Source organism: Cebidichthys violaceus, unplaced genomic scaffold, assembly GCF_023349555.1.
Source record: "Cebidichthys violaceus isolate CVI_PGR_0920_01 unplaced genomic scaffold, fCebVio1.0.p SCAF_5, whole genome shotgun sequence".
NCBI classification, from domain to species: domain Eukaryota; kingdom Metazoa; phylum Chordata; class Actinopteri; order Perciformes; family Stichaeidae; genus Cebidichthys; species Cebidichthys violaceus.
Window position 1 is genome coordinate 1112530 of NW_027176705.1, and position 25653 is coordinate 1138182.

General features: G+C 42.6%; 2 protein-coding genes across 5 annotated transcripts in view; one reads left to right on the top strand and one right to left on the bottom strand.

The window, feature by feature from the left end:
- adcy7 (adenylate cyclase 7) overlaps nt 1-12291 on the top strand; it is a 50636-nt gene extending 38345 nt beyond the window's left edge. Inside the window, exons 11-27 of one of the 3 annotated variants that reach the window (XM_068730171.1) lie at nt 39-227; nt 460-503; nt 1946-2005; nt 2980-3057; nt 4051-4120; nt 4249-4346; nt 4518-4602; nt 6266-6403; nt 6556-6663; nt 6984-7180; nt 7346-7457; nt 7785-7943; nt 8261-8407; nt 8695-8802; nt 8960-9074; nt 9925-10049; nt 11029-12291. In XM_068730171.1, coding sequence (XP_068586272.1) covers nt 39-227; nt 460-503; nt 1946-2005; nt 2980-3057; nt 4051-4120; nt 4249-4346; nt 4518-4602; nt 6266-6403; nt 6556-6663; nt 6984-7180; nt 7346-7457; nt 7785-7943; nt 8261-8407; nt 8695-8802; nt 8960-9074; nt 9925-10049; nt 11029-11175 — 1980 coding nt within the window. In that variant the 3' untranslated portion in view covers nt 11176-12291. The remainder of the gene's footprint in view (nt 1-38; nt 228-459; nt 504-1945; nt 2006-2979; nt 3058-4050; nt 4121-4248; nt 4347-4517; nt 4603-6265; nt 6404-6555; nt 6664-6983; nt 7181-7345; nt 7458-7784; nt 7944-8260; nt 8408-8694; nt 8803-8959; nt 9075-9924; nt 10050-11028) is intronic. The other 2 variants (XM_068730172.1, XM_068730173.1) reach the window with 2 other exon arrangements.
- Nucleotides 12292-12323: 32 nt separating this feature from the next.
- On the bottom strand, nt 12324-20712 carry brd7 (bromodomain containing 7). Of its 2 annotated transcripts, none has more exons than XM_068730174.1 (17): nt 20603-20712; nt 20011-20204; nt 19824-19908; nt 19679-19736; nt 19371-19515; nt 19098-19208; nt 18535-18704; nt 17542-17656; nt 17212-17287; nt 16794-16901; nt 16558-16693; nt 16125-16236; nt 15958-16002; nt 15094-15181; nt 13949-14092; nt 13150-13290; nt 12324-12495 (listed from the first exon to the last, which is right to left on the bottom strand). In XM_068730174.1, exons 1-17 carry the CDS (start codon nt 20649-20651, stop codon nt 12407-12409), a joined length of 1866 nt encoding a protein of 621 aa, XP_068586275.1. In that variant the 5' UTR covers nt 20652-20712; the 3' UTR covers nt 12324-12406. The 2 variants fall into 2 exon arrangements, with proteins under 2 accessions (XP_068586275.1, XP_068586276.1); XM_068730175.1 differs by having other exon boundaries at nt 12324-12500.
- Nucleotides 20713-25653: the final 4941 nt, after the last annotated feature.

A 25653-nucleotide genomic window follows, 5' to 3' on the forward strand; every position in this document is an offset into this window, starting at 1 on the left:
CCTTGCCTCAGCTAAACGACGTGTGTTTGTGTATCAAGTCTAAGGATCCATCATCCAACAGCCGAAGCGCGCCTAAACCTCGGGTGAACGATGGTCTGAAGATGAGGGCGTCCGTGCGTATGACCCGTTACCTGGAATCTTGGGGGGCCGTCAAACCTTTTGCCCACCTTCAGAGTCGGGAGGGCTTCACCCCAGACGCTATTGTCAACGGCAAGTCCCGCTGCAAGGTAAGCAGCTGGTTGTTGTTGGTTGTTTTTAAGGCGACAACTTACCCTATGCATCGTCTTGCTGTGTTCATTATTTGCTGTAGGATGTTAAAGGCTTTAGGCCAGTATGAGGAACTTGAAAAAAAATATATGAATACAAGTATTTATCAAAAATTGTTTCAGTGAGGTTGGTCTTCAACACTCACATTATCCTGCGTTCCTATTGAGTGAATGTTGTCCCTGTCTTTTCCAGGACATCCCTCTACGACCAGCTCCCAGCTCCAAGATCACTGAGAGGTGACTATTATTATTATTTTTAACTGCATATATTAAACTGTGTGCGCGCACACATTAACAATGGAAGTCGGCTCGTGTAACAACACTGTTGCTCAATAGCTGCAAGTGTTTCCCATCAACTTTCCCTGCCAGGACTTTCCCATCTGTTCATGGAATCTGAACTGGTCATCGCTCCATCATATGATTTCATTAACAATATCATGTAATACAGAAGTGCTTATTTCATGACAGATTAGAGATGTTGATGGTTTGATGTCACGAGCTGGTCAGCATAATGGTGTTGTTGTGGTGGTAATCAGAGGAAACAGTCATGTTAGACAAATTGTTGTGATGTGTGAGTTTTTTCCTTTCGCCCCTGATGGGGGTGACCGTGGCTAAGTGGAGAGCAGGGCCGCCTTTCAATCAGAGGGTTCAGCGGTTCGATCCCCGGCTCCTGCTCCGCTAGTCTCATGTCAGTGTGTCCTTGAGCAAGACACTTAACCTCAAAATTGCTCCCGTAGCTGCGTCTACGGCAGATAGATACTGAATTGTAAGTCGCTTTGGATAAAAGCGTCTGCTAAATAACCGTAATGTAACGTAATGTAATGTGTGATCCACAATGTAAGCGTTTCAGATCCAGTTGATTGTCTAATCTAAAGGGATGTACAGTGAGCAGGCAGGATGTTTTGTGTTTTTGTATTTATGAGATATGAGGTGTGCTGCCTTCCCCCTCAGACAGACTATGAATAATCATTGATCCATTATTAAGTAGTTCAAATTCATGAACATCCCAGTGGGAGTGAAATTACTCTTAAAATCAAACATCATTTCACAATATGTTCCCAAAGAGTGCTAGAGGAGTTAGTTTTATACTGCAAATAAAACATTTCCCTATAACTTTGGCAGTGATTCCTGCAGAGCGGTGGGAGTGCTGAGCTCTTTAACGAGCCCTTCCCATTAGCTTCGAATAATGCATAGACAAAATGATTATGGTTGTAGCTCACAATGGTTGAATCTCTTTGCCCGTCTGGCACAGGCAGTAAGCATTTGGAAAAATATTTTAAAGTGTAGCTACTGATTATTTGGCAGGACTCACCTACACAAACAGTGTGGGCTGGAGTAATGTGATTAGAGAAGATGAGTGCCTGAAAGCAGAAGCATTCCACCCTGTGAGAACGGAGATTCCGGAAATGTGTTGATTTCATTCATGTATTCACTCTCCAGTAGCACAGGCGGCCGCTAGTGAACTGAAGTGAGATGAGGTGCACCCCCTCAAGCTTGATGACATGAAATATTTTCTGAGGTTAAAAGTAACAGGTGTGAGCGGATATCTAGTAGTTATGGATAGATTTTATGATTTATTTGATCAGTGGCCCTGTGTGTTTTTTTTTTTTTTTTTTAGGGCTCCCCACTTCTTTGTTGTGATGAATATGTGTTTGTGTTTTACTGTTGGACCCTGACAGCTTTGATGAGTCTCTAGAAGAACCGTTCTCCTTGCCTACCCCTCCGTTCAGCAGCTATAAGTGAGTGGGGCCCTTCGTGGCCTGCAAGGTCCTCGTTCCCTCAGTGCAGTAGTTCTCAACCTTTTGGCTTGTGACCCTCAAAAACAACAACACATGGATGCACGCTCAGAGCCACTTCTTTAAAATGTAAATATTAGACAGTGTGCTTTCACATACTGTAAATAAATATAAGTTTCTACCATTGTTTTAAATTACAAATTAGTACCCAGCAATCAGTATGCTTCATGCAGTTTCTCAAAATAAATTAAAATATTGTTTAATTGTTTAATTTTTTGGGGGGAAGTGGAGTAGAGGCAAAAATAATAAGAATAATTATTACAACAATTAATACATAAATAACACCACAAATTCCAAAATAACAAAAATAATTTGCACCAACCTTTTTAAATCATTCGTTGAGCCCCACATCCCAATAAGTATGTGTGTGTCCTGTCCTGCAGCGTGAGAACTACTGCCTTGGTGGAGAGCCTTGGTGTCCTAACACTAACTTGAGGAGTGGTGCCATGCTGTTCTTTTCTCTCTGCTACGTCGGGGCAACATTTGATCTCAATAAGCCACGAGAAACCCTGTAACCTCTGTTAGTGGACTGACATGCTCCTATTAACACTGATCACTGGCTGGGGGCTTGTGTGTATCTGTGTGAGTGTTTCCTTCCTGATGGATTCAGGGGTTTCCAAGCAGAAGCACGGCAGACACACTCCAGCTGAATCCCACAGAGATTGTCTAACACACAGCATTCTGCATCCGGCACACTCCCTCTACATAACTCTTTCACAGGCACAACCCATATTTCTCTTTTCTCACTAATGCTCAGAATGGCATTAACCGCGTCATTGCCTCCAAGCAGAGCTAAACTGGACCTGAGTAACCTGCATGACCTGATCTGGTTTCCCAGCATCTGTTCCAGTCGGCGTGCGTGTTTCAGTGTCTGTCCGTCTGCCTCTTCCTAATTGTCTCTGCCATTTCCGGTGCAGGAACAAATCCCAGAAGAGTAAGTTTGATGAAGAGCTGCACAACGAGATGACTACCACCATAGATGAGCTCAGCAGCAAGTAAGCCTATTTTTACAACGCATCAAATCACATTTTATGTATGTAGTACATTTGATATAATAATGTAACCCAAATTGCTTGAAATATATGACAAGTTTAAATAGGCACTGAATCACACAGCAGAGGAAAAGCTCTGCTACAGTCTTATCTTCGGGTTGAAATGTTCCAGCAGGTTGCACTTTGATGAAAAAGCAGGTTTTTGATCGAATGGAAATCACCGGACATTAATAATGATATTTAGGCATGCCAATTTCTCTAGCCGAGAAAATGTGGCTCGAAGCTCTCAAGTTTAAGCGAATGCTGTAAAGTGAAACTTCGTGGCTCAAGGGATGGCAGTGTTGGTTTGTCGTTTTTTTCCCACCGTTTTGGTGTAGACTGAAATATTTCAACCACTATGAAATAGATTAACAGGAAATTTAGCACATTTATAGATCCCAGATGATGAATCCTACAGATGTCGGTGATTCCATGACTTTTCCTCCAGCGCTTGAGGTTGACATTTAGTTTTTTGAGAGAAATGTCTCGAGAGCTATTAGATGGACTGTTATTAAATTTGGTACAAATGTTCATGCCCCACTCAGGATGAATTGTAATAACTTTGTGATCCAGGTCAAAATTAAAAAATTGTCCAGTATTTTGGTTTATGTCCACATACCTGCTAAACTAATGACATTCCCATCAGTCTTAGCTGTATTTTCTGTTAAGTGTTAATTATGAAATGTTGGTGTGATGACACACTAAAGTAAGATGGAGAGCATGGTAAACATTTCGCCTGCTTAACATCATTATGTTAGCATTGTCATTATGAGCATTTAGCTCAGAGCAGCGCTATGCCTAAATACTTTGTAATTTGTAGTAACATATCTTTGCAAATACTTTTGTAAACATTATGATTACAAATATTGCCGTCAAGATAATACTTTCATAATTTCACCATTTATTATGCCCATACACCCCCACCTAAAGCTCTCTTTCCTCCTTCCTCTCTCTCAGGCAGTGGTCTAAGTCTGAAGAGAGCGGCAGTTTAGCTCTGTGGTTTCCAAAGAAGGATCTGGAAAAACAGGTTAGTTTAACACAAATCTGCAAATAGATCCTCAAAAGCATTCACGATTCCACATTTTCATCATTTCCATTCAAGCATTCTGCTGCTGAACAAGAGGTTTAGGTGTCTTCTGTTTTTCCTCCTCTGAGTACCGAGCCCTGGACCTGCCCATGTTCAAACACTATGTTGGCTGTGCCACCTTCATCTTCCTCTGCATCTTTTCGGTTCAGATGTTTGTCACAAAGGAGTGAGTATGAGCAGATTTTCCTCTGTTACGTTCTAATCAAAAATCCAAGTAGGATGTTATACTGCAGTGTGACAGAGGAGATGTAGATGATGATTGTACTACTAGGGGAAAAGGAGCAGCGGGAGATCGATTTTTTATTTTTTTTTCCACACTGGTTTTCGTCTCCCTCAGTCGACAGATGCTGGGGATGTCGTTTGGAGTGTTGGTCTGTGTGCTGCTGCTGACCCTGGCCATCTGTTTCGCAGGTCACTTCCAGGTCAGTGTGTTAAGTCTTGCGTTGACATTTAACATTTAGATATTCAGGTGATTGAAGTTCAAGTTTCTGCTCTGTTTGTCCCAGTTAGCATTTCGGTTTGTGGAAGGGGGGGGGCCTCACAGCTAACCTGTCATCACTCTTTTATAGCAAGCTCTTAACCCTCATTGGACGCAGGTCAAGCATCAGTGTAAAAAAGTATTTGTTTAAGTCCCAAAATTGTATAATGCAGGCCCTGACCCACATTACACGCGTATGACTCACAAGTGTTTTGCTCTAATTTGGTATTTCAAGAATTTGATTTCCGAGTGCTTGGAAGGGAAAATTGAACGTGAAATTCTCTAGCGATTATTACATTTGTGTTGTGTGAATGCCACTCAAGATGAATACAAAAGTGTCAAGCCCTCAGGAAGGATGTACTTTTACTCACCATCTGCTTCCTGCCCAATTATTTGGGCTGTATTATCCAACAAGCAACGTACAAAGGGGATTTTAAAAGAAAATTAAAAACAAAATAGAAAGACAATTTTGTGATGGGATGGCAAACTCCAAAAACAGCTACTGACCGTGTGCTCGTAATAACATTGTTGTTTGGACTGCTGTTTCCAAGATCAAGGAATGAACTTTAAATCCCAAAATACATCCATTCTGGGTCAGGCGGTGTGTGATTTGTACAACCGTCTCTTTTTAATTTGAAGTAGCGGACCTCCATGTTGAAAGAGAAACACTGAAATATTCAAATGTTGTATTTGGCCATATTTTTGTCATCTTTAATGATTTTAAATGATTCATTGCAAACAGCCATGGCCAAAGGCATTGTGTTTTTTAGGTTGTCCGTGCGACCCATTCTCATGAACCCAATATTTTAGGATGAACTGATTTGAATATGGAGGTCAAAGGTCAAGATCACTGTGACCTCACGTCCGTCCCATTCTCATGAAAGTGATATCTCAGGAATGCCTGGAGGGAATTTCATTACATCCACAAACATCCACTTGAACCCGAGGTTGAACTGATTTAGATGATGGTGGTCAAAGGTCAAAGACACAAAAACCCGTTTTGGGCCATAACTAAAGAATTCATATGCAAATTATGACAATTTCACACGAACATCTAACACAATAAAATGAGGAAGTGATGACATTTTGGACAGACATGGATGTAAACTGCTACCTGGCTGGTTGGCGGAAACATACAACCACAAAGGCGTACTTCCAGTTTGTGTTTCTGTTGTGAGAGAAGAACAGAAAAGTGATCAAGATATCCAAAATCACTTGCAGCCAACTAGAAGAGGTTCAGAGGGGGAAAACAAACATACTACAATAGGCAAATGTTTTGTTATTGAAGGCAAGGGTGAAAAGGATGGGTGTACATGTCACCGAGCCAGAATTAGTTGGTGAGAGAATGGAAAGATGTCATGGAAGCTATCCCGTGCATTCACTGTAGCTTTCTATAGCTAACCTTCTGACCTGGCCGATGACACCTGACAATCAGTCCTTCACAAGCCGGAGTGTTTTCTCTCCTCTCAGACAGATTCCTTCACTGGAAATAGCCAGCAGTGACTCATGCACACATGATGTCTGGAGATGCATGACATGCTCCCCATGCCTGTTTGATTCCATCTTGACCTCCGTCTTATCTCCTCACTTCTCTTTCTCCTCTGCAGCGCCTGTTTCCAGAGAAGCTGTCGAGGTGCCAGTGGCTGCCAGCTGTGTCCGAGGCGGTGGTAAAGCGGCCGTGTGTGCGCCTCCCTCTGGCCACCGTCACTACTACGGTCATCATTATCTTGGCAGTGTTCAACCTGGTAAGACTACGCTCACATGTTGAGTGGGTCATTACAGACGCTGCTATTTCTAGCTGCGCCACACTTCAGAGCATCCATGCCAAACTTCAAAGCGGGCCGTCCAGTAGTCGCTTGTCAGTCAGATCTTCTCTTTTTTTTGTATCTCTCTGCAGTGCTTCGACCAGACACATGTGCCACAATGTCCCACTGATATTGATTACCTGCGTCACACAAATGATTCCCTTGACCAGGGATTAGAGGACATTTTCTTCTACCTGCCTGTGAGTAATGGATTTGTTAACAATAGGCAATAATGCAATTGCAATTTTTAATACCTTTTTTGTCATGTCAGACTGGATTAAATAGTATTTGGCATTTGTTCAATTGAGTACCAGAGAAGAGTTATAGTTATTGACAAATACATTGATAAAAATGTCTATGCTTACAATCACATGATAGTGTGTTATAAATCATTTCATTAATTGTTTGTACACAGCTTACAAATGCAAAATAGATGTCATTAGAATACATTGTTATCAGGTTTACTGCTACTGTTATTTGGCTGTGATATAATTCCATCCCTTGGCTTTCTCTCCCTCAGTACTCCGTGTACTGCTGTATCCTATCGCTCATCGCATGTGGAGTCTTCCTCCGGGTGAGCTTTGAGCTCAAAGTGCTCTTCCTCACCCTGGCCTCCACTGCATACTACATCATCATCCTCAGCACCAAGAGGGAACTCTTCGTGGCCTACGGAAACTTTCTCTTCGCTCAGCAGCTCGAAAGCTGGAACTGCAGCAGGTGAGAGTTAAGAGCAGTTAATCATAACGTCATCACAGTACCATCAGTGCTGGCAATCAAAGTCATAGTTCCATAAAGATGCATCACGATCACACAGAATAATCATGTATGAAATGTGCAAATGGAAACAATGTCAAGCCATGAGTGTTCTTGTTTGTTCCACAGCAGAGATGATCACGCCATCCTGAAATTTTTAGGGCTAGTGAAACACCCCCAGGTGATGAGCTGCATTTACATCACCCTGTTCCTGGTCACCATGCTCATCATCTCACAACAGGTAAAGTCAACCCCCACCTCTCTGTCCTCAATTTGTATTCCTCACTGACAAACTGAATACATATTAAGAGATTCAAAATGTAAATGTGCAAATGTAGTTTGTACATATTCACATTCAAATAATTGAAGTAAAATATTTTTAATGGCTGGTCATGAATTTATCTATATCTTTTATAAATCAACTATCAACAACTACCAATTGTGTAATCAAGTAATAAACTTTCTGGAAATAAATAAATCAAGAGGCTGCAAGAAATGCAGGAAAAACTCCAATGAATGATTGTTATGGTTTTCCTTCTTTTTCACTCGCCGTGTTTGTGTCGGCTAGAACGAGTCCTGCTTCCGCCAGGACTTCCTGCTAAAGTATAAGAACCGCACAGAGCAGGACGAGATCGAGACCAGGGAGAACCTGAACCGCCTGCTGCTGGAGAACGTGCTGCCGGCCCACGTAGCAGCGCTGTTTGTCGGGGAGAATAAGAAGAACGAGGTTAGGGGGGGGGGACCAGTAAACCACATTTCATTTAATATTAAAAGGAACTCCAGACAGACATTTTCTGTGAGTTTGAAAGAATGTATTTTTAATAAGTTTAACATTAATTAACAGTTTCTTTGAACACTATCATCCTAATAATTTAGCCCAAAACTGTGAGTTGTTCCTATATTATCAACAGAACTAGTAGAAGTTAAGGGAGGTCTGTCTAAAAGCTTTCATTAAAGCCTAACATTCCCAGTCTCCTCCTGGGTAAAACTATAAACTGTGCTTTTTGTATTTTTGTGTGTGTGTGTGTCCCCCCCCCCCAACAGGACCTCTACTACAAGTCCTACGACTGTGTCTGTGTGATGTTCGCCTCAGTGCCGGATTTCAAAGAATTTTACACGGAGTGTGACATCAACAAGGAGGGTCTGGAATGCCTGAGGCTCCTGAACGAGATCATTGCTGACTTTGACGAGGTCAGAAAAACATCCTCATCCATCAATTCATTACCACGTGCTTGTTTGCAATACATGACATCACACGACGTCTTTAAAGCCCCAATTTGTTATCGGTAGCTCTGTTTATGCACTTCCACTGTTAACCATGCGGACAGCTGGGCTTAAAACAGAACAGTATTATTATCAACACTCTTAGGAATATGAGCTAAGTCCCTCCAGTGTAAATGCCGACAGGAATACATACTGTAAATGATGAACGGAGGGATGAGGAAGTCAATCTTTTTTGCTTTTCTCTAACCCAACAGCTGCTGTCCAAACCAAAGTTCAGCGGTGTGGAGAAGATCAAGACAATTGGCAGCACTTACATGGCTGCTGCAGGGCTTAGCGGGACGCCCGGTCAGGAGAACAATCAGGTGGAGTAGCTACTGCCTCAGACCAGGGTCAGACCCGGGTCAGACCCTGGTCAGATCGGACTTGTTGACCGTTTCTCAACAAGTCACCGACCTCTCATATTAAAAAAACATAAAGCTTGAAGCAGTCATATTGAGGTTGGTAAATATGTTCTTTCAGGACAGAGAGAGGCAGCAGGCCCAGATAGGGATCGTGGTGGAGTTTGCCATCGCTCTGATTGGGAAGTTGGACGGCATCAACAGACATTCCTTCAATAGCTTCAGGCTTCGTGTGGGTGAGTGTCGGCTTCAGCACAAACCTTTCATTGACTGAATACTGCACTGCATTGTACCCAGCTCTGTTAGGGCTGACAACCCAACAGGTTACCTTGGTTACAATGTGCATGATTGGCATCTATTAGGTTGTGAAGTTAAACCTCTCTAACCTTTGACAGAAATATGTAGCATCTGCTTTGTAATGTTGAGGATTTAGGAGCTTATTTTCCACTCATAAATAACTATGTTTAAGTTAAGTACATCAAATAATATATAAAGTGAAGCCGTTAAATGGAGACAGAACCCAGTTGAGTGTGTGAGAAACTTAAACCTCTGTCTGTGTCTGCAGTCCTGACACAGTTATTCCCAGACAGTTGATTCTCAGCAGACAGGATACAAGTTTAATTTCAAACATTTACATTTCTTGGGAGATAAAAACATTCATAAGGCATAAACACTGAAATGTGTAACAACCTTCTTATCAGCGGCAGAGTCTAAACACCGTGTGACTTTGAAACAAAATCCACTTTTGTTTATTAAAAAGTGTTTGGCACAGACTTCTTCTCTGACCGGTGATATCATACTTTTGTAATTTCTATGCTGCAAACTATAACAGTGTTTTCCACTCAATTAGATTTCTGAAATAATTTTTTTAAGTAATACCGCATATCAGGCACAGATATGTTTTGTGTATTAATTAATACAAATATTGATGCTTTCCTCCTCTCTCAACTCTCCTAACTAGCCAGTGTGCAGCCTGAGATCTGTAGATGGATGACACATGTTTTTCCTCGTGAATCTTATTTTCTCTGTAAATTCTGCACAATAACATTATTCAACGTGTCAGACTTAAACCCGTTTTTTTCACAGGCATTAATCATGGCCCAGTGATAGCCGGAGTGATCGGGGCGAGGAAACCTCAGTATGACATCTGGGGCAACACGGTGAACGTGGCCAGCAGAATGGAGAGCACCGGGGAGCTGGGAAAGATCCAGGTACATTCAGCACAGTCCAACAGAGGCAAACAGCGATATTTCATATCTGGTGTTCTGGAAGGTGACATGTTCACGCGTCAGTTCTCACATAGTGCTCCGTAGCTTTGCATTGCAGATCTGAACACAAGAAACTCTTTCTGGATTCAGAAAGATTCAATTTCAGACTCTGGTCGATTGAACATCTCATGAGATGAATTTTTATTAGGAAAATTCAATACAAAAAACATTCTACCTGAATTAGGGATATGGTTAGGGATATTGTTTGATGTTCTTGTCGATGTTCCAGAGACATTGACATCGTCGTGAGTTAGGAAGAACTAATCAGTTTGGTAGCTTTGGGGTACAATGCCGCACTAAAACGTCCGTGTTCTCGTCGCTTGTGTCACGTTTCCAACAGCGAAAAAACGGCCTCCCAAAATACAAGTGCAGAGGATGTAAAGGAAGAGGATTTTTTACATTGTACATTTTACAGTGTTTATCGTATATTCAGCCGGAGAGTGGTCACTGGAGGCTGCAGCTGCCGCGGGGAGTGTGTGACCGACGGAGACCCTGCAGAATCCAAGCTGCCGAAAGCAAACACCGACTGGTGGAGCATTTGCTCTAACTGCCCTCCGATGCCAACAGAAACTGAATCATTCTGCTATCAAACGTTAGGCTGAGTAGTGGATGCTGTCATGTGTGCGTCACTAAGCATGAAAGTTTTGCTCCTCACTGGGACAGAGGTGTGTGAGAGACCTTCTTCAGGATCCCAACCGTAGCTACAATATAATGCAGCCGTAAATTAATACATGTTGTCAGTAAGAGAAGTCAGGTGTTAGTTTGCTGCAAGCAAGTTCCCTCTGTGGATTTTGGGACTGTGTGATTTCATTTTGTGTCTCCAGATGTGATTGAGACACAATAAATGTAATAAACCTGCCGTTCAAAAATGACTTTGGTTAGTTTTCAAAGCTGCAGTTGTGATTTCTTCGTCTACTTCCAGGTGACAGTGGAAACGTCCGATGTGCTGCATAAGCTGGGCTACTCGTGCGAGTGTCGGGGTCTCATCAACGTCAAGGGCAAAGGGGAGCTGAAAACCTTCTTTTTGTGCACCGACATGAGCAAGCAGCAAGGTATGGGTCTGAGCTGAGGCCAGGCCGCCACAGCCGCCTCAACTGGAGACAGACTCAAGCCAAGAGTTTATAGACTCCACGAGTGTTGAGACAGAACAGACTGTGATACAGCTGTTTCCTGTGATGTTAATGAATGAAAATACTGAGGACTTTGCTGTGTTTGTTGGATGTGACACTCAATCAACACTTTCTACTCCGGACCTGTTGAACGGCTCAGGATGTGGCAGTCATGGTGGAGAGATGATCAGTAGTTTTTCTACATACCTATACGTCTAGTGATCAGTCACTTTTTGTACTTTTTGTCTTTAACTTAGATGTTGTTTGCGATAGAAAAAAGAAAAAAAAGTGTATTGTACTAATGCCAAATACAGTTGTGTATTTTTTTTTTTTTTTGAAGACCTCTCTGGTCCTTTAAAAACAAAACAATGGATTCTGTTTGGATCATAATTTGAAACCCATCTGGTTTTCCAGTTTGCGAGACCGGATGGTCACTCTGCTCTGTTACTGTGTAATGAGCATGACATATGTGAGGCGGATAGACGGAGCCGTTTCAATAACAGAAACAGGCTGTGCAGAAGATAAATACATAGAAAAACTCTTTTCTTGCTTCTTTCTTTGGGAAATATTTTACATCAATAGAAGTACTAAGTTTCACTCTCTGGCCAAGCTGCAAATCCTAGTTACTGTATCTACACATTTGATCTTTTAGGTTCTGGCCGTGTGGTTAGTAACAAACTGGTTCATTTTACATATATTACAAGATAGTTGCTGCATTTCAAAAGGTAATGCACAAATCCATGTGCTGTATGTACGTCGTGTATATTCTGCTTGTCTGCATTAATGCTGCAATGAGGGAAGCCTGCGACGCTCTCCTTGGTGTCCTTAAGTCTGCGTGATCCAACAATCTGCCTGCTGTGAATGGATTCCTGCTCCAGCTCAGATGAACAGATGTCAGCGCTGTGTGTCTCTGAAACTTGATTCGTCTTGTGGCCTTATCTTTTGAGACCATCACTTTGTCTGTAATTGTGGTTAGATAATTATAATAATAATAATGTATTGGCCTTTATGTGAACAAATGTGACATTGAATTTTGTACAGCTACAGAATGTAATAAATGTTTTCCTATGTCTGCAGTTTGTCATACAATAATTCACAAGAGTCGAGGTTTATATATAAAAAACGAGGTTTAATGACTGAAATGCATACAAATGTCACACAAGAAGCACCTTTCATACAAAACTTAACTTATCAAACAGTGAAGGTGGTTTGGAATTTCATCATACAGTGATGGCTGGAACTGGACCACCGGACAAGGACTCCATTGGTTCCGCCGCCTCCTGAACTGAAAACATTGAAAAGTTCATTAGATGGTAAGTTCAGACTTTACTTCCATATAGCCGACATATAAATGTTAGTCAGAGGAAGTAGTCAGATCTTTTATTGAAGTAAAAGTACTAAAGTCACACTGTAGAAAATACTGTTATAAGTAAAAGTCATTGAAAATGTTACGTGAACATGTGCAAGTATAAGTATGGCCCCCTGTGACCATTATTACATATTGTATCATTAGATCATTATTACTTGTGCATTCATGTAGCTGGTTGAGGTGAAGCTACTTTTAAACTTTCGTATAAAGGGCTGCAATTCGTGAGTATTTGCATTATGGATTCATCTGCTGATTATTTTCTACATTAGTCGATTGATTGATTGATTTGTATAAATCGTATTAGTGAGAAGTTACGTCGTCACGTCCACTAAGATAGATTGAACAGGAAATGGACTTAGAAATAGTATTTGGTGGTTTCATTTTTAAGAAAATCTTATTTTGTTGTATGCAAAACTCCTGCAAAAAGCATGTATGTCACATAACTGCAGTACATCAAATTTGTACAGTACAATAACAAATTGTACTTAGTTCCATTCCACCACTGATGTTATTGAACACACAGACTGGTGGTTTATACTCCACGTACGTCCAGTACGGTGTTTACCTGTAGTGAGGTCAATGAAGGGCCCGGGTGGTTCTGGAGGAGCAGCGATGCCCATGGCCTTCCTGATGCCATAGACACTGCTGACGTCACATGGGGCCACTTGACCAGTCAACTCGGCTAAGTTCCCGGTCACCTTCTCAGCTGCAGACAAAGGAAGAGTCAGAAGGAAACAAATGACATGCGAGTTTATTTGCATTGGAAGACGAGATATTTGGGGCCAATAGGAGTCAGTCGGTTTAAGTCTTGATTTCACAGATTTTTGCCATCCAGCCGACCTTTAGCCACAACATTTTGCACAGGAAGTTCTGTGTTATGTTTGTTATGCTTTTTTGCTGAGAGTATTATGAGAAAGATTGATACCATTCTTTATGTCTGTACGGTAAATATGAATCTTACCACCAGCAGCCGGTTAGCATAGCTTAGCATAATAACTAAAAACCAGGGGGAAGGTTAGCCTGACTCTGTCCAAAGCTAACAAGATCTCTCTACCAGCGCCTCTAGAGCTAAAGTTATATCTCTTTATTTAATTCAAGCAAAAGAAAAAAAGTATACATTGCTATTATATTTTGAGGAACAGTGACAAATCTTTAGCGCACACCAACACCAAAATTAAGAAAACAATTTGTGCCTCTTTGACGAATACAACCCTGGGAATGAGGTCATTGTTGGTGATTTGAATCGTATCGTTGTCTGAAGCTAATGGACAAACCGCCTCAGTGGTGGCTGGTTAAGAGGTTAAATGGATTGTTGGTCTACCGATGGCGGCGATGGTTTGAGTGGAGGAAACAAAGGCTCTTACCCAGCTCCAGCTCCTTGGCAGTTGGTGCCATCAAGCAAATCATGTTCGGTGGCTGCTTGGTGCTCAGACGCTCCTTCTGTGCTTCCTGCAAGTCACGCAGGAGCTTTGTAGTCTCGTCCAATTTCTGCTGGAAGTGCAGGGCCTCTGTGACAGACCGGTGAAATATTGGGGGGGGGGGGAGGCAACACACATACTGTTAGTACTCCCTCTGGGTTCCTCCGGTTACCTTGCGGTAGCTCCTCAGGTCCTTGGCTGCACGTATTGAACACAATACATCCATTCTCTCTCAGTCCCGGTACGGCCCTCTGTGTTCTACATTAACGTGTGCAGTGCTGAGAGAGGATAAACTTTGATGGGCCGTTACAAAGATCTGAGAGGATACATAATGCAATGCTGAATGGCTCATCAAACTGCTTCAGATGAAGGCTGTTTTTTTTATTTTATGACCTTAATGGCTAAAGCATTTACAGTGTGATTATGAATCTCTTTGTTCACATATTCCTTTGAACCACACACAAAGCAGTCAGGGCTGCCCAGGTTCAGAAATCTGTATCCTGATCTCTGGGTTGGGCACACATCACATCTGTGATCCTCCATGAGAGCGGGGAGTTATTTCAGTTCATTATCAAAATGACAAAAAAAGAAATGGCTTCTTTGGTTTTCTGTCTGATTCTGAACTCAAAAAGCTACGAGCCATTTGTTGTGTGCATATGTAATATCACGTCTGTGGCAGGTTTATACTCCTATTTAAGCAAAATCACAATGTGATATGCATTGTAAATAGAGCTGAGACAAATGCATATTTATATAATAGATCAACAGAAAACCAATGAACAATTTAGAAAAAAGACTCATCATATAGGTCACTAATCAAGCAAAAATGACAAACAATCTCTAATTGCAGCTTCTCAAATGTGAGGATATACAGATTCTTCCTATTTCATATTGTAAAGTGAATATTTTTGGGTTTTGAACTATGAATTTGATGTTTTCACCTTGTCCTCCATCATACTTCTTTTTTTTTTTTTTTCAAACTAATATTCTGACGCTGGAGAAAGACTTTCAATACGCTGACATTAAAAGAAAAGACTGAACTATAATGAAAGTGAGTGTTAGCTGCAGACTAAGTCGGACAGAAGTTTTACCCCCAGAGAGCTCCTCAGCCATCTGCAGGCCTGCAGCACAGCGCAGGAAGTCCAGCCTGTTGCAGTTGGATGCTTCGGGTTTAACTACCTACGAGAGACGAGAGACAGGGAGGGGAGGGGGAGGGGGGAGGGGGGGGGGGGACACGACATGTTTAGTCAGGTTAGAAAAATGAATTCCACACTAGACAGCTGACGCTTCAAGGGAACATCCAGACCTTTTGAAGCCTCTTTAGTCATGCTGCTTCTTCGCTCCACTAAAATCAAACCAAATGAAAAGCTGCAAGAACCCGGGGAAAGGGGGATGAGAGCGAGCTGGAGAGCGGCCAAGAACAGCAAACAGCCAGGACAGAGGGTTGCTGTGTGCCTGACGGAGGGGCCCGTGCTTTTGGTTTCCTCCGCTGCTCTGAGGAGCGATTCAGCCGCGCAGCCAGCGGGCACTGTAAGAAAACACGGGCCTCTCCAAAATTCTTTGACAGCGGGCCCTGCGCGAGTAGCACCGCTGTGTTTGGAAGGGGAAATGTTCTTTCCATGCGTGGATGGATCGCAGCTAAATGGCTGGCCCCCGCTATGTTGACACAGCTGGTTGACGTAGCAACAGTCTGCAGAGGCCATCTTTAAACGACAAAATGAAATGAAGTACCCACGCATGAGGCGTAATGCGAGAACACGTGCGGTACGCAGAACGACCCCGCAGCGGGAGCTCCTTTTCCAAACACAGCATCCAACACTGGTGAGGGCGGACGGCTTCGGTTTTGCGTTACATAGCACACGCTGATGTTTATCATTATGAACATTATGTTTATTTCCATTTACTGACTGCTTATCACTCAGGAAAGGTTTTTCTATCTGGGTGTCAACTCTCACCTCCATGTCCTCCGCGTCCTTTTGTGCGTTTGTTTCCTCTTCCACCTGCCGGACAGGCGAAAAACAGACAACTCATTCAGCCAATGGATACTCTTAGATTTCTATCCTGTGCTGTTTATAAAGAACGTCAACGTGGATCAGTTGAAGCGGTCACAATAGGTGCTTACCGGCACGGATTCCTTCAGGGTTTTTGAATGTTCTCCGTTCGTCATTGCGTCCAGAACATTGTCCGCCAGTTTGTACACATACTCGTCTGATTTGGCGAGGAACTTTGTCAAGCTGCCAAAACACACAGAGAAAAACATTTACAGCTGTTGTTTTTGAAGCAGAAGCAGGGTTACAAATCTGAATCACTTTCTTGACAAAGAACAATGAGATGTCGATATTGACACCGCTGACACTCCTCCTGCACACACCGAAAGACAAGAGACCGTCGAATACACCGTAGAAGGAAGATGAAACCAAAGCGTTAGAGCTGAAGTTCTCCCTCCAGAGTGAAAAAGAGAAACATCTGGAAAGCAATCAGCATGGAATGCCTCAAGTGACGCTCTGTGTGAATGCCACAGAGCTGGAGTGCGTCCGTGGTCGTGCTGAGCATACCTGTCTGAGCCCAGAGGCTCCGACTCCTCTCCGTAGAGAGAGAAGACGAGGTCAGAATCCTCCTTGCCGATGTTGGCGAAGCTGGAGTCGTAGGTGGGTGCGTAGGAGGTGAACGGCCCGTAGTTGACGTAGGACACTAGGGAAAGGGTTGCACACAGACGGCTCATTATCTTCTCGGCCTGATTCTAGGTGATATTAGCGATGTGCAGAAAGATTACGCCGGAGCCACACATTACCTGGAGTGATCCTGTTCCTCTTATCCTCCCTGAAGCCCTGCAGGCTGTTCACGCCGCTCTGCAGCCGGTTGGACATCATGCCCAGTTTCACAGGACAGTAACCAGCATCTGCAACAGGAAACGCCGACATTTTACCAACCGTCACGAGTCGTCTCTTTACCTCAGTTTCTTCATTTATTTAGGACCCATCTGTAAATTTAGCAAATTTTCTTTTTCAACTAATCGTCTGAAAATTGAGTCCAAGGTGACGTCTACAAATTGCTTTTTTTTTTTTTTTGTCCAAGCAGCACTTTAAAAATCCAAAGATACACAGCTTTCAATAGAAGTGTGTCCACTGAACCTTTGGACATTTTTGCATGAAAAAAAACATTTTATTAGGAATTTGTTTGAGCTCTATTGTGATTCAAGGTGGACCTACCTCCTGCTGATGGATCTGCTGAGTTGAGGATTGCCATAGTGGTGGAGCCGTCAGACTTTCGCCTCGCAAACTCCAACTACACAACAAATAAATGAAAGCGTTCAATGGCAGCAAACACCATTTACCGTCACTGATCGACCAAGAACATTACAAAAAAAAAAATTCTATATTGAGCTAATAAAAAAGTATGGGTCTTAACAGAGGACTTTAATATTACCTACTTTTCTTTTCATTACGTTATTTTGAAAGAGCAGGATTTATGATAATCTTTAATGGTGGTTATGTGAATTGGAGAGGTAATAAATCCAGAGTTTAACCCTGCTTCCTCACATCACACTGCAGCACTCTGTTGGACAGCTTTCCTCCAGATTCCTCGATGACCTTGCGGATTTCCTGAAGCTCTTTCTCTACTTTTGCCGCCTCGTCCTTGGAGTCCTTTTCCTGTCTGCAAATGAAACACAAAGACGAGACAGATGAGACACGTTGGTCCTGAATGAAAAGGCTTTTTACTGTGGCAAGAATAAAAAAAAAAACATGCACACTGCAGCAAAATACTGCAAGGAGAAAACCTGTTCACGTCAGTTCATTAAACGCCTACATCCTGCTATCAGTCCTCAGATTATCTGACTGGAAGCGCTCTGTTGACGTCAATAAACGCCATCAAGATATTTTGGCTGTTCCTCTTGAGTGAGTCGTCACCGTCACATGACTTAAATTCAAAAGGTTCTGTTACAACACCGGGCAACAACACCGATTTAAATGGTGTTTGGCCTTGAATGAGAACAAGACCCAGCACGCTGCGAGGCATTCTTCACATTCTCAGCCTCCAGCAGTGGAAAACTGATTCAGTGTCACAGGAAAATAAGCTCACACAAACCAACAGCGTGTGGAAAACTGGTTCCATCGGCGTCATTTTTAGTCCTGGTTGATCAGTTACCTCAACCTTACCTGTGTTGACATGTTTACTAATGTATCTTGTTGTTGCACTGTCCACTTTGCTGCTGTAATACTACAAATCTCCCCGCTGTGGGACTAATAAAGGATAATCCTATTGTACCTTATGTTCAGCACTTATTTCAGTTTTAAAAATCAGATTTTTGCAAGGCAAGCTGGGAATTGTAGTTGGATCTTTGGCCACGAGAGACACTCTTAGAAGAGTGTAAAATATTGAGCTTCAAGGGATTCAAGCAGTGAACCAATAGTCATGGTTATCATTTCACTTCCTTCTTCTGGGCACTCCTAGCTTAGGATCAGCTAAGCTGAAGTGACATATGACTGTGACTTTAAAAAAAACATGAACTTAAAGTCAGCCGGTTAAAGGACCTGGGTGTGCTGGGTGTCAGGGATCTCTCGCTGGCGCCTGTGGTCGAGGGTCCTTCTCTGTTCTGGTCCAGGCTGGCGCCCCCTTGCTCCTCAGTCTTTCCCGGCAGTTTGGCAGAAGGGTCGAGGCCAGACATGAAGTCTATGCTCTGCTTCAGGCTCTCCAGTCTTTCCTATTGGATTCAAAGTTGGTATTTTTCTCACTTAGGATCAGGAAGGAGCAGAGAAAAGAAATTGCTGGATAAACCTGTTGATACTGGTACTGCTGCTGCTGCTACAATTAGAGGCATTCTGCTGCCCCCATCTGTTGCTTTATAGCAAAGTCAGTCACTTTGTTCCAGTGCTCCGTAGGAAGTTAAAGTCAAAAAACAAAACTGCTGCAACTAGTAAAGAAAGCTTCTTGTGTATAAAATGGAAATATTTACACATGTGGAGCAGTAAATACCATCTGGGTTTTAAAAAAGTAGTGAATGTTCTTAACACAATAAACTGAACAACAGGACAATCGTTAGCAGTTGGTATGATCCCTTAAAGAGATTTATTTTTCTGAATCCTCAGTTTCATACCTGGTTCAAGATCTTTAGTCCAGAGTGTAACAGTTTTCTCGCTGCTTTATGGTAAATTGTCTCCGGTTTGTTGTAAATCATGGCGTTTTCACACATAACCCTGAGATCCCCCTGCATCAACACACAAACACATGTCAAAAAAAACGGCTCTTGTGAATCAAAATGCATTGAAGAGTGTAATATCCTGCTATAAAGTTGATATGGAATGTTTATCTTGCTGTGGGTGTCTACTTAGCAAGCAACAACACTCCTGTGTGTAAATCAGATGCATACCTTGAGTTCATCCAACGACTGATAGTGATCCTTCTTTACTTTGTCCTTCATTGTACTGAAGTCCATAGGCCGTCTGATGATCATAGAGTAGCCAGGTGCAATGAGGTCTGTCACCGGGAATGAGAAGAATGCCCTGGGATCTTTCCTGTAGAGAACACACACACATGTACAGTGTATATTTACCAAGCATACACTAACTTTACTGTAATCACACGCACTGAGGAGACTTGCTGCTGAATGTGCAAGAGCTCATAAATAAACAAGCAGATACACAATTATCTCATATCAATAAATGACCAATGCTGCACCTTTGGAGCTGCCTGATGAGCTGGTTCAAAGCTTCCTGCAGAGGAGTTTGTTCCTTTTCTACGAGAAAAATAATAAAGCATCAAGGAAGGTTTTGCATAATTAGGTGGGTGCATAAACTGCGGAATATGAGACATTAGAGACTACCTTCCAGTTTATCCAGCTCTGAACGTATCGGAGTTCTGCTCCGTTCATCATCTTCCGCTTCCTGTCCTTTCTTCTTCTTTGTTATCTGGCATTACAGAAACAAACAAGGAATGTAACACGAGGACGATTCGTGTAAACTAAGTTCTCCCTTAAAGAGGAAAGTGGGTATGTTCTTTAGTCACGTTACCTTTTTCTTTCCTCTGTCGTCCTCTGGAGACCCTAAACTCCTCTCTTTATCCTTCTTCTTTTTCTTCTTCTTCTCTTTGGGTTTGTCGTGGTCCGTCGGCTGCTCGTCATAAAAAGTATCCAGACTCGAGCTTCCCGTTGTCACTTCGTTTCCAGACACCTTCAACACCAGCTTCAGCGGTCTCTCTCCGTACTCTGCGGACATGAAGCCAACAAACAGCATTATCGAGCAAACCATAGGCAACTGTTGATAGCTGAGGGAGCCGTGACAGCTGAGAGATGCTAGAAACAATAGTCAGCTAACAGCTAGCTCACCTAGCAAAGGCGTTGTAGTGAAGTTGCAACTCCTGCTAACACTGTATTGTAAATGTGCATTGCCTGTCTTGTATACATACCGAATTGTGGCGTATTGGCAGAGAAATAAGGTAAGTAAAACGGGTATATTAGCCCTGTAGCTAACGTTAGCCTAGCTGATCAGCTAGCTTATAGCCGTGCTAACAATAGCGCCGCTGGGGCTTCCAGCAGTGTATTTAAAAACAAATCAGCAAATCGTTGAAGTGGATAAGTGCTCGAACTATGTGCAAATGACATACCTTCATATCCGTGTTTTTCGGACTTGTGCTTTTTGTGCTTCTTGCCCATTGTTTGTATTTTGATCTGGCACCGGCTGATCGCTCTCTCAGATCTCTGTGGTTTTGCGGAAGCACCGTAGCACAGAGGGGGGAACTGCGCAGATCGACGCAGGCCTCCAGCGCCACCTGCCGGTGCGGCGGTGGTAACGCACGGTGATTTCACCACCCTTTATCGTCGGTAGGGGGCGAAGTAAGCTTAGTATTAAACCTGGACTAAGCCCTGCTAAACTTGAATCACTTGTACCCGTGCGATTCCAGATTTGAACTGTCAGTCTGCATTATGCACCATTTATTGAGAGGGTCTGACACTGAATTATAATAATTCTAAAGACATCCTCTCTGCAAGTACAAGGAGCATCAGAGAGCCACATTCAGCTCTAAGACGAGGAGCTCCTATCAGCTCCACTGGGTCAGATGTGTTGTTAATTCTGCACTTCACACTCAAGTAAATACAGAATATCTCTAAATGTATGAGACAGACATCACCTGCATCCACACACAAGCACACTCACTTAAAAGGGCAAGCTGTTAAGTTCTGTATTGCACTTTGATACCTTTGAGATGCTTATATGTAAAGCAGAAGCAATCCAATATCATATTTCATCAGACCTGCTTAGTAAAGGCCCTTGTCTTTCAAACTCATTGTCCTGTTTGTAATGCAGACATTTTGTGACAGGCTGGATGTACTCCTCGTGATGGGTGAACAGAACTGTTCTTCACTTTCCTGGAGTCAACGAGTACGAGCGGACCACCCTCAGGAGCAGCACCACTTGACCAATGCAACTCAAATTGTGTACATTTTTGCCATACTAACTCATGGGGGCCTTTTGTTAGTTATTTCGGGGTACGATGGCTGAGAATAATAACATAATTCACTAATTTTCACATCTAAACAGTGAAATCAATCTATAGCTGTTTGGCAGTGTGTGTTTATTCCCGTAAACCAGACTGTATTTCGCTGGTGTTTCTGACCGTGAGTGGCCGTGACTGCTTATGTGACGCAACTATTTCGTGGCAGATGTATTGGTGAGAACCCAAGATAGCGTTGTGTTGAGTGTGAAGTTATTTGTATCAGCGATTCTCGGGAAAGCTGCAAGCAGCAATAGCAAAGGCCACGCATTCGACCCGTTCCTAACAGGCATGTTTTGCACGTGCACTGCAATAGTTGTTAGGTTTGTCTTTATTAATAGAAAGGAAAGAAGCTCTTGAGAAATACTCTGTGTCTCCGCTGGCTGGAGGGGTGTGTTTGTGTTTCAATGAAACAAGGGTGTGTTTGTGTTTGTTGGTAGTAAGTGGCAGGCTGCCAGAGTGCTGCTGTTACAGCATAGGTGTCCATCTAATACAAAACTAGGAGCGCCGTCATGAAAGCAAAAAGTATAACATGTTTCCCTTTTGGTGTCAAAGGAGAACTCAGGACAAGTGCTTTACAGAGCCGATTTGTAGCTGTAGCAGACCAAAAAAAGCTATTTAATTTCAGTTGGACTTGAATTAAATATGGGGATGAATCTTGTTTAAATAAACCAGACTAAGCTCCTAAAGGAGACAAATGACACTTGGTTATGGTTGGGCTCTATGGGACACTGTACAGTCTGGAGCGTCCCTGCCTTGCAGAGCTGTTATGCTCTGTTAAATCGGCACATATTGTACTGGCTGATGAATGACAGATGTTTTATTCATGGCGGAAAGATAGTGTTGCATTCTTTGAAGCACATTCCAGGTTTTATGAAGAGGGTACAGGACGGGGGCAGAAGGTTCGAAAGGAATGAAGATTGACTGGATCCACCTTTTTTCGGCCATTCCTGCCTTCAGATGAAGAGGCGATTCTGACACTCTGATGATGTTTGAGTCTCCTATCCAAGCAAATCTATCCCCAACCAATTACCTCCTGATCCGTGTCAAGGAACACCAGCCCCGTACACCGTTCACTTACCGCTATACGACTGCTAGTTGAGACTCTTATGGAGAAAGCTTCAATTACAAAGCCAATACATTTCTATGTGTTGAATCAAGGGTCAGAGAAATAGTGCCCAGACAGTTGCCCTGTCTGCAACCCAATGAAGGAAAGAGCGGTACAAGTGTTTTTTTCTTCTTCTTTAGTCTTTGTACACATCTTTAGGGAACTAAATACAACACACAAGGAAAACGTCTTTTTGTGGATCTTCAGAATAACTTATTGACTGATGTATTATGTATTCACATCCAGCAAATATGGAGCAACGTTGGAGACGTGTTTCCGTCCACCTGACGAATTATGGTCAGTATTCACTCTCTTTTTTTGCTCCTCTTTTGGTCTCAACCGACTCCTGAGGGAACTAGGCTGTGATCTCTTTAGCTGCCAAAGAGTTGGGTGATAATCCTCTATGGGTTTTAGGGCCGCCCACCCTTAATCAATCAGCTGACTAATCGGTAGTAGTCTGGTAAACACAAGATCTAGAGTGCTGCTTTTGTGTGGTTATTTGTGGAGGAACTCAGTTTCAGTTTCACAGATATATCGATTAAATCAACTAATCAATTAGTGTACAAACTTGTATTGTAAGTTTTAGTCGACTAAAAAATGTTTCATCAAGGAATCCTTTGATGGTTTATCATCACTATGAGCGACTCCTTTCCCAACACACATCAATTTGACCCATTAAGTATTGATTATCGCAGCTTTAAAATTGCACTTAGAAATCCTTTCTGTGAATATAGCGTCTTGCAAATCATTTAAATGGTATATGTTTTTGTTTTTTGTAGAACAAATATTTTCCCCGGAGTGGGTGTAGTTGTGTTTGATGTTACCACCTGATGGTGCCAAAGTAAAACATTTAAATCCTACACAGAGTGGCTTTAATAAATTGAGTGGCCCTAGTCTCCATAGAGGAGCAAATCCCACTAGGTCAGGTCTACCTTTCCACTCACATCGTAAGCATTTAGCAAACCTTGTCTAGTGAGGGTGTAACTGGTGACCTGGTGTAACTCAGTCTGGGGCCTGAGGAGAGGAAGGTCAGCCTGTATGCGAGCTTCGGTCCGGCCCGCTGCGGCCCCAGAGAGGCCGTGGGATCCATCTGCTTCACTGCGGAGCTGCAGAGCTGCACACGCATTGGAAGTCCACGGATTAAAAAGGAGATCGGTTACACCAAACAGGGCTAACAAATGGCAGATGTTGTGAATTTCATTATCCTGTGTCACAACACACAGGCTAAAGGGACCCAGAGACTGTTTCCACATGAAAGCGGCATCCCAGCAGAACCACGTGAAACCGCTTCCCGCTCTGTGGACTGGCATAACTGGGATGTCTGGTCTCTTCACATAGAAACGACAAAGAAAATACAAACAGGCATGCAAAGGCGGGCTTTGAACGGGTTATCTGTCTTGCACGTGGTTCGACTGAACCGGAATTGGAAATAAAAATGTGCTGAGCCAGCGCACTGCGGTCATTGTATGTTATTTAAAGTGCTGCAACAACTGAGTTGGAGTCGCCCTAAAATAACCGTATTTCTGACTTCACACCAGGTTGACTTGCATCACTTTTACATGTCAGTGACTGTCTACTGTCTCATCTTCCTTTTCTTGCTCTTGATAAAGTTTATTACGGATAAACTTTGCACTCACTTCATGAACACAAAAATATCTTCTGCTTCCACATGAATATTTGTAACATCGGTTGTCTTGGTTTTGTCGCTTTGACATTTGCACAGATTCCTTCACTGTTTGAAAACTCAGATTTCTATCAGTGTAAGTCACTTTGGGTAATTACATCAAACTTAAAGCCTGTGACAAATGCAAATGAATAACTTCTCTCCTTATGGAAAGATATAAGAATATGGCATGAAGTTTGGTCATAGAACTATATTCTTTTCACTAGAAGTTGTCAGAGCGCTGTTCAGATATGACAGATGAAATGTTTGGGGTCATTACAACTGTCAACGCTGAACGGTTTTGAAGATGTAACCAGCCATCACAAGTAAGTCAGACAGAAACATCAAAGAGGAGAAGCCAATCATTCTGCCTCAGTGTTTTTCTCCCGCCTGCCAGTCTGTCATGGCAACATCTTTGAGCATCAGTCACTCATCCCCGTCAAAGCATTATGTGTATGGTGACTCTATTTTTATCTGCAACCAAACACTTTGCTTTTTATTTTGTGCGTGGCTTTGGTTATCAATTCTTACTGCTCGCCACTGTCTCCGTGATGTTCCAGTTCTGTGGTCCTCTGATATCCCACCCAGGTCTGAGGATGAAGGTCTGGGCCGTTCTCGTGCTGCAAAAACCCAATCCTTGCATGTCTTAAAGGGGTAGTGTGTAGCATTCTGTGCACATGTTTATAAAAATGGAATATAATAATCATAACCATGTTTTCATTAGTGTATAACCACCTGCCATTTAGAATCTTTGTGTTTTCATTAACTTAGAATGAGCCGTTTATATCTATACAGAGTCTGCCGTGTTTGCCGCCACCTTGTTTCTACAGAAGCCCAGAATGGACAAACCAAGCCTTAGCTCCAGCAAGAGCCTTTCGTGTTTCTACCTGAAGGCCAGCGTAGTTCTCCGACATGATTATGAAGTTGCAGTAATGTGTCGCGCAGAATGCAAAAGCGAGGTGCCGCCAGCCGCCATCTGGCTTCCATGATTCCTAAAGTAGTGTTATGAAATATGATAAGATAACCCTTTATTAGTCCCACATTGGGGAAATTGCAGCAGCAAAGAGGAGAGTGCAACAACAAAACAAGTAATGCTAAATAAGTTATCAAATAGTAAAGATATAATAAAGTATGCCATTACCAGCATTACCTTAAGTATTCTTAAGCAATGCATCTTGTCTGCGTCACATGACTGTATCGATCACAACATTACCGGTTCAATGTACACACGATAATAGAAAGGTGTCGCAATTCCCTGTGGTTAAAAATGGTACGATATCCGTTTTTATCGGTACCGTTACTGTAAAATAAATAGTTTTAATGAGCGCAGTGAGCTCATGAGTTGTGTGGATGCTCTGCTAGAGGACAGGACTGGGATCCCACAGTTCTAAC

Excerpts from the sequence above, each read along its gene's own strand:
- brd7 (XM_068730174.1), bottom strand. The coding sequence starts at position 20,651 with ATGGGCAAGAAGCACAAAAAGCACAAGTCCGAAAAACACGGATATGAA. Across the intron at positions 18,705-19,097 it reads GACTAAAGATCTTGAACCAG|GAAAGACTGGAGAGCCTGAA; the intron begins GTATGAAACTGA and ends TGAATCCAATAG. Across the intron at positions 17,288-17,541 it reads ACAGAGTGCTGCAGTGTGAT|TTGGAGTTTGCGAGGCGAAA; the intron begins GTGAGGAAGCAG and ends TTTGTTGTGTAG.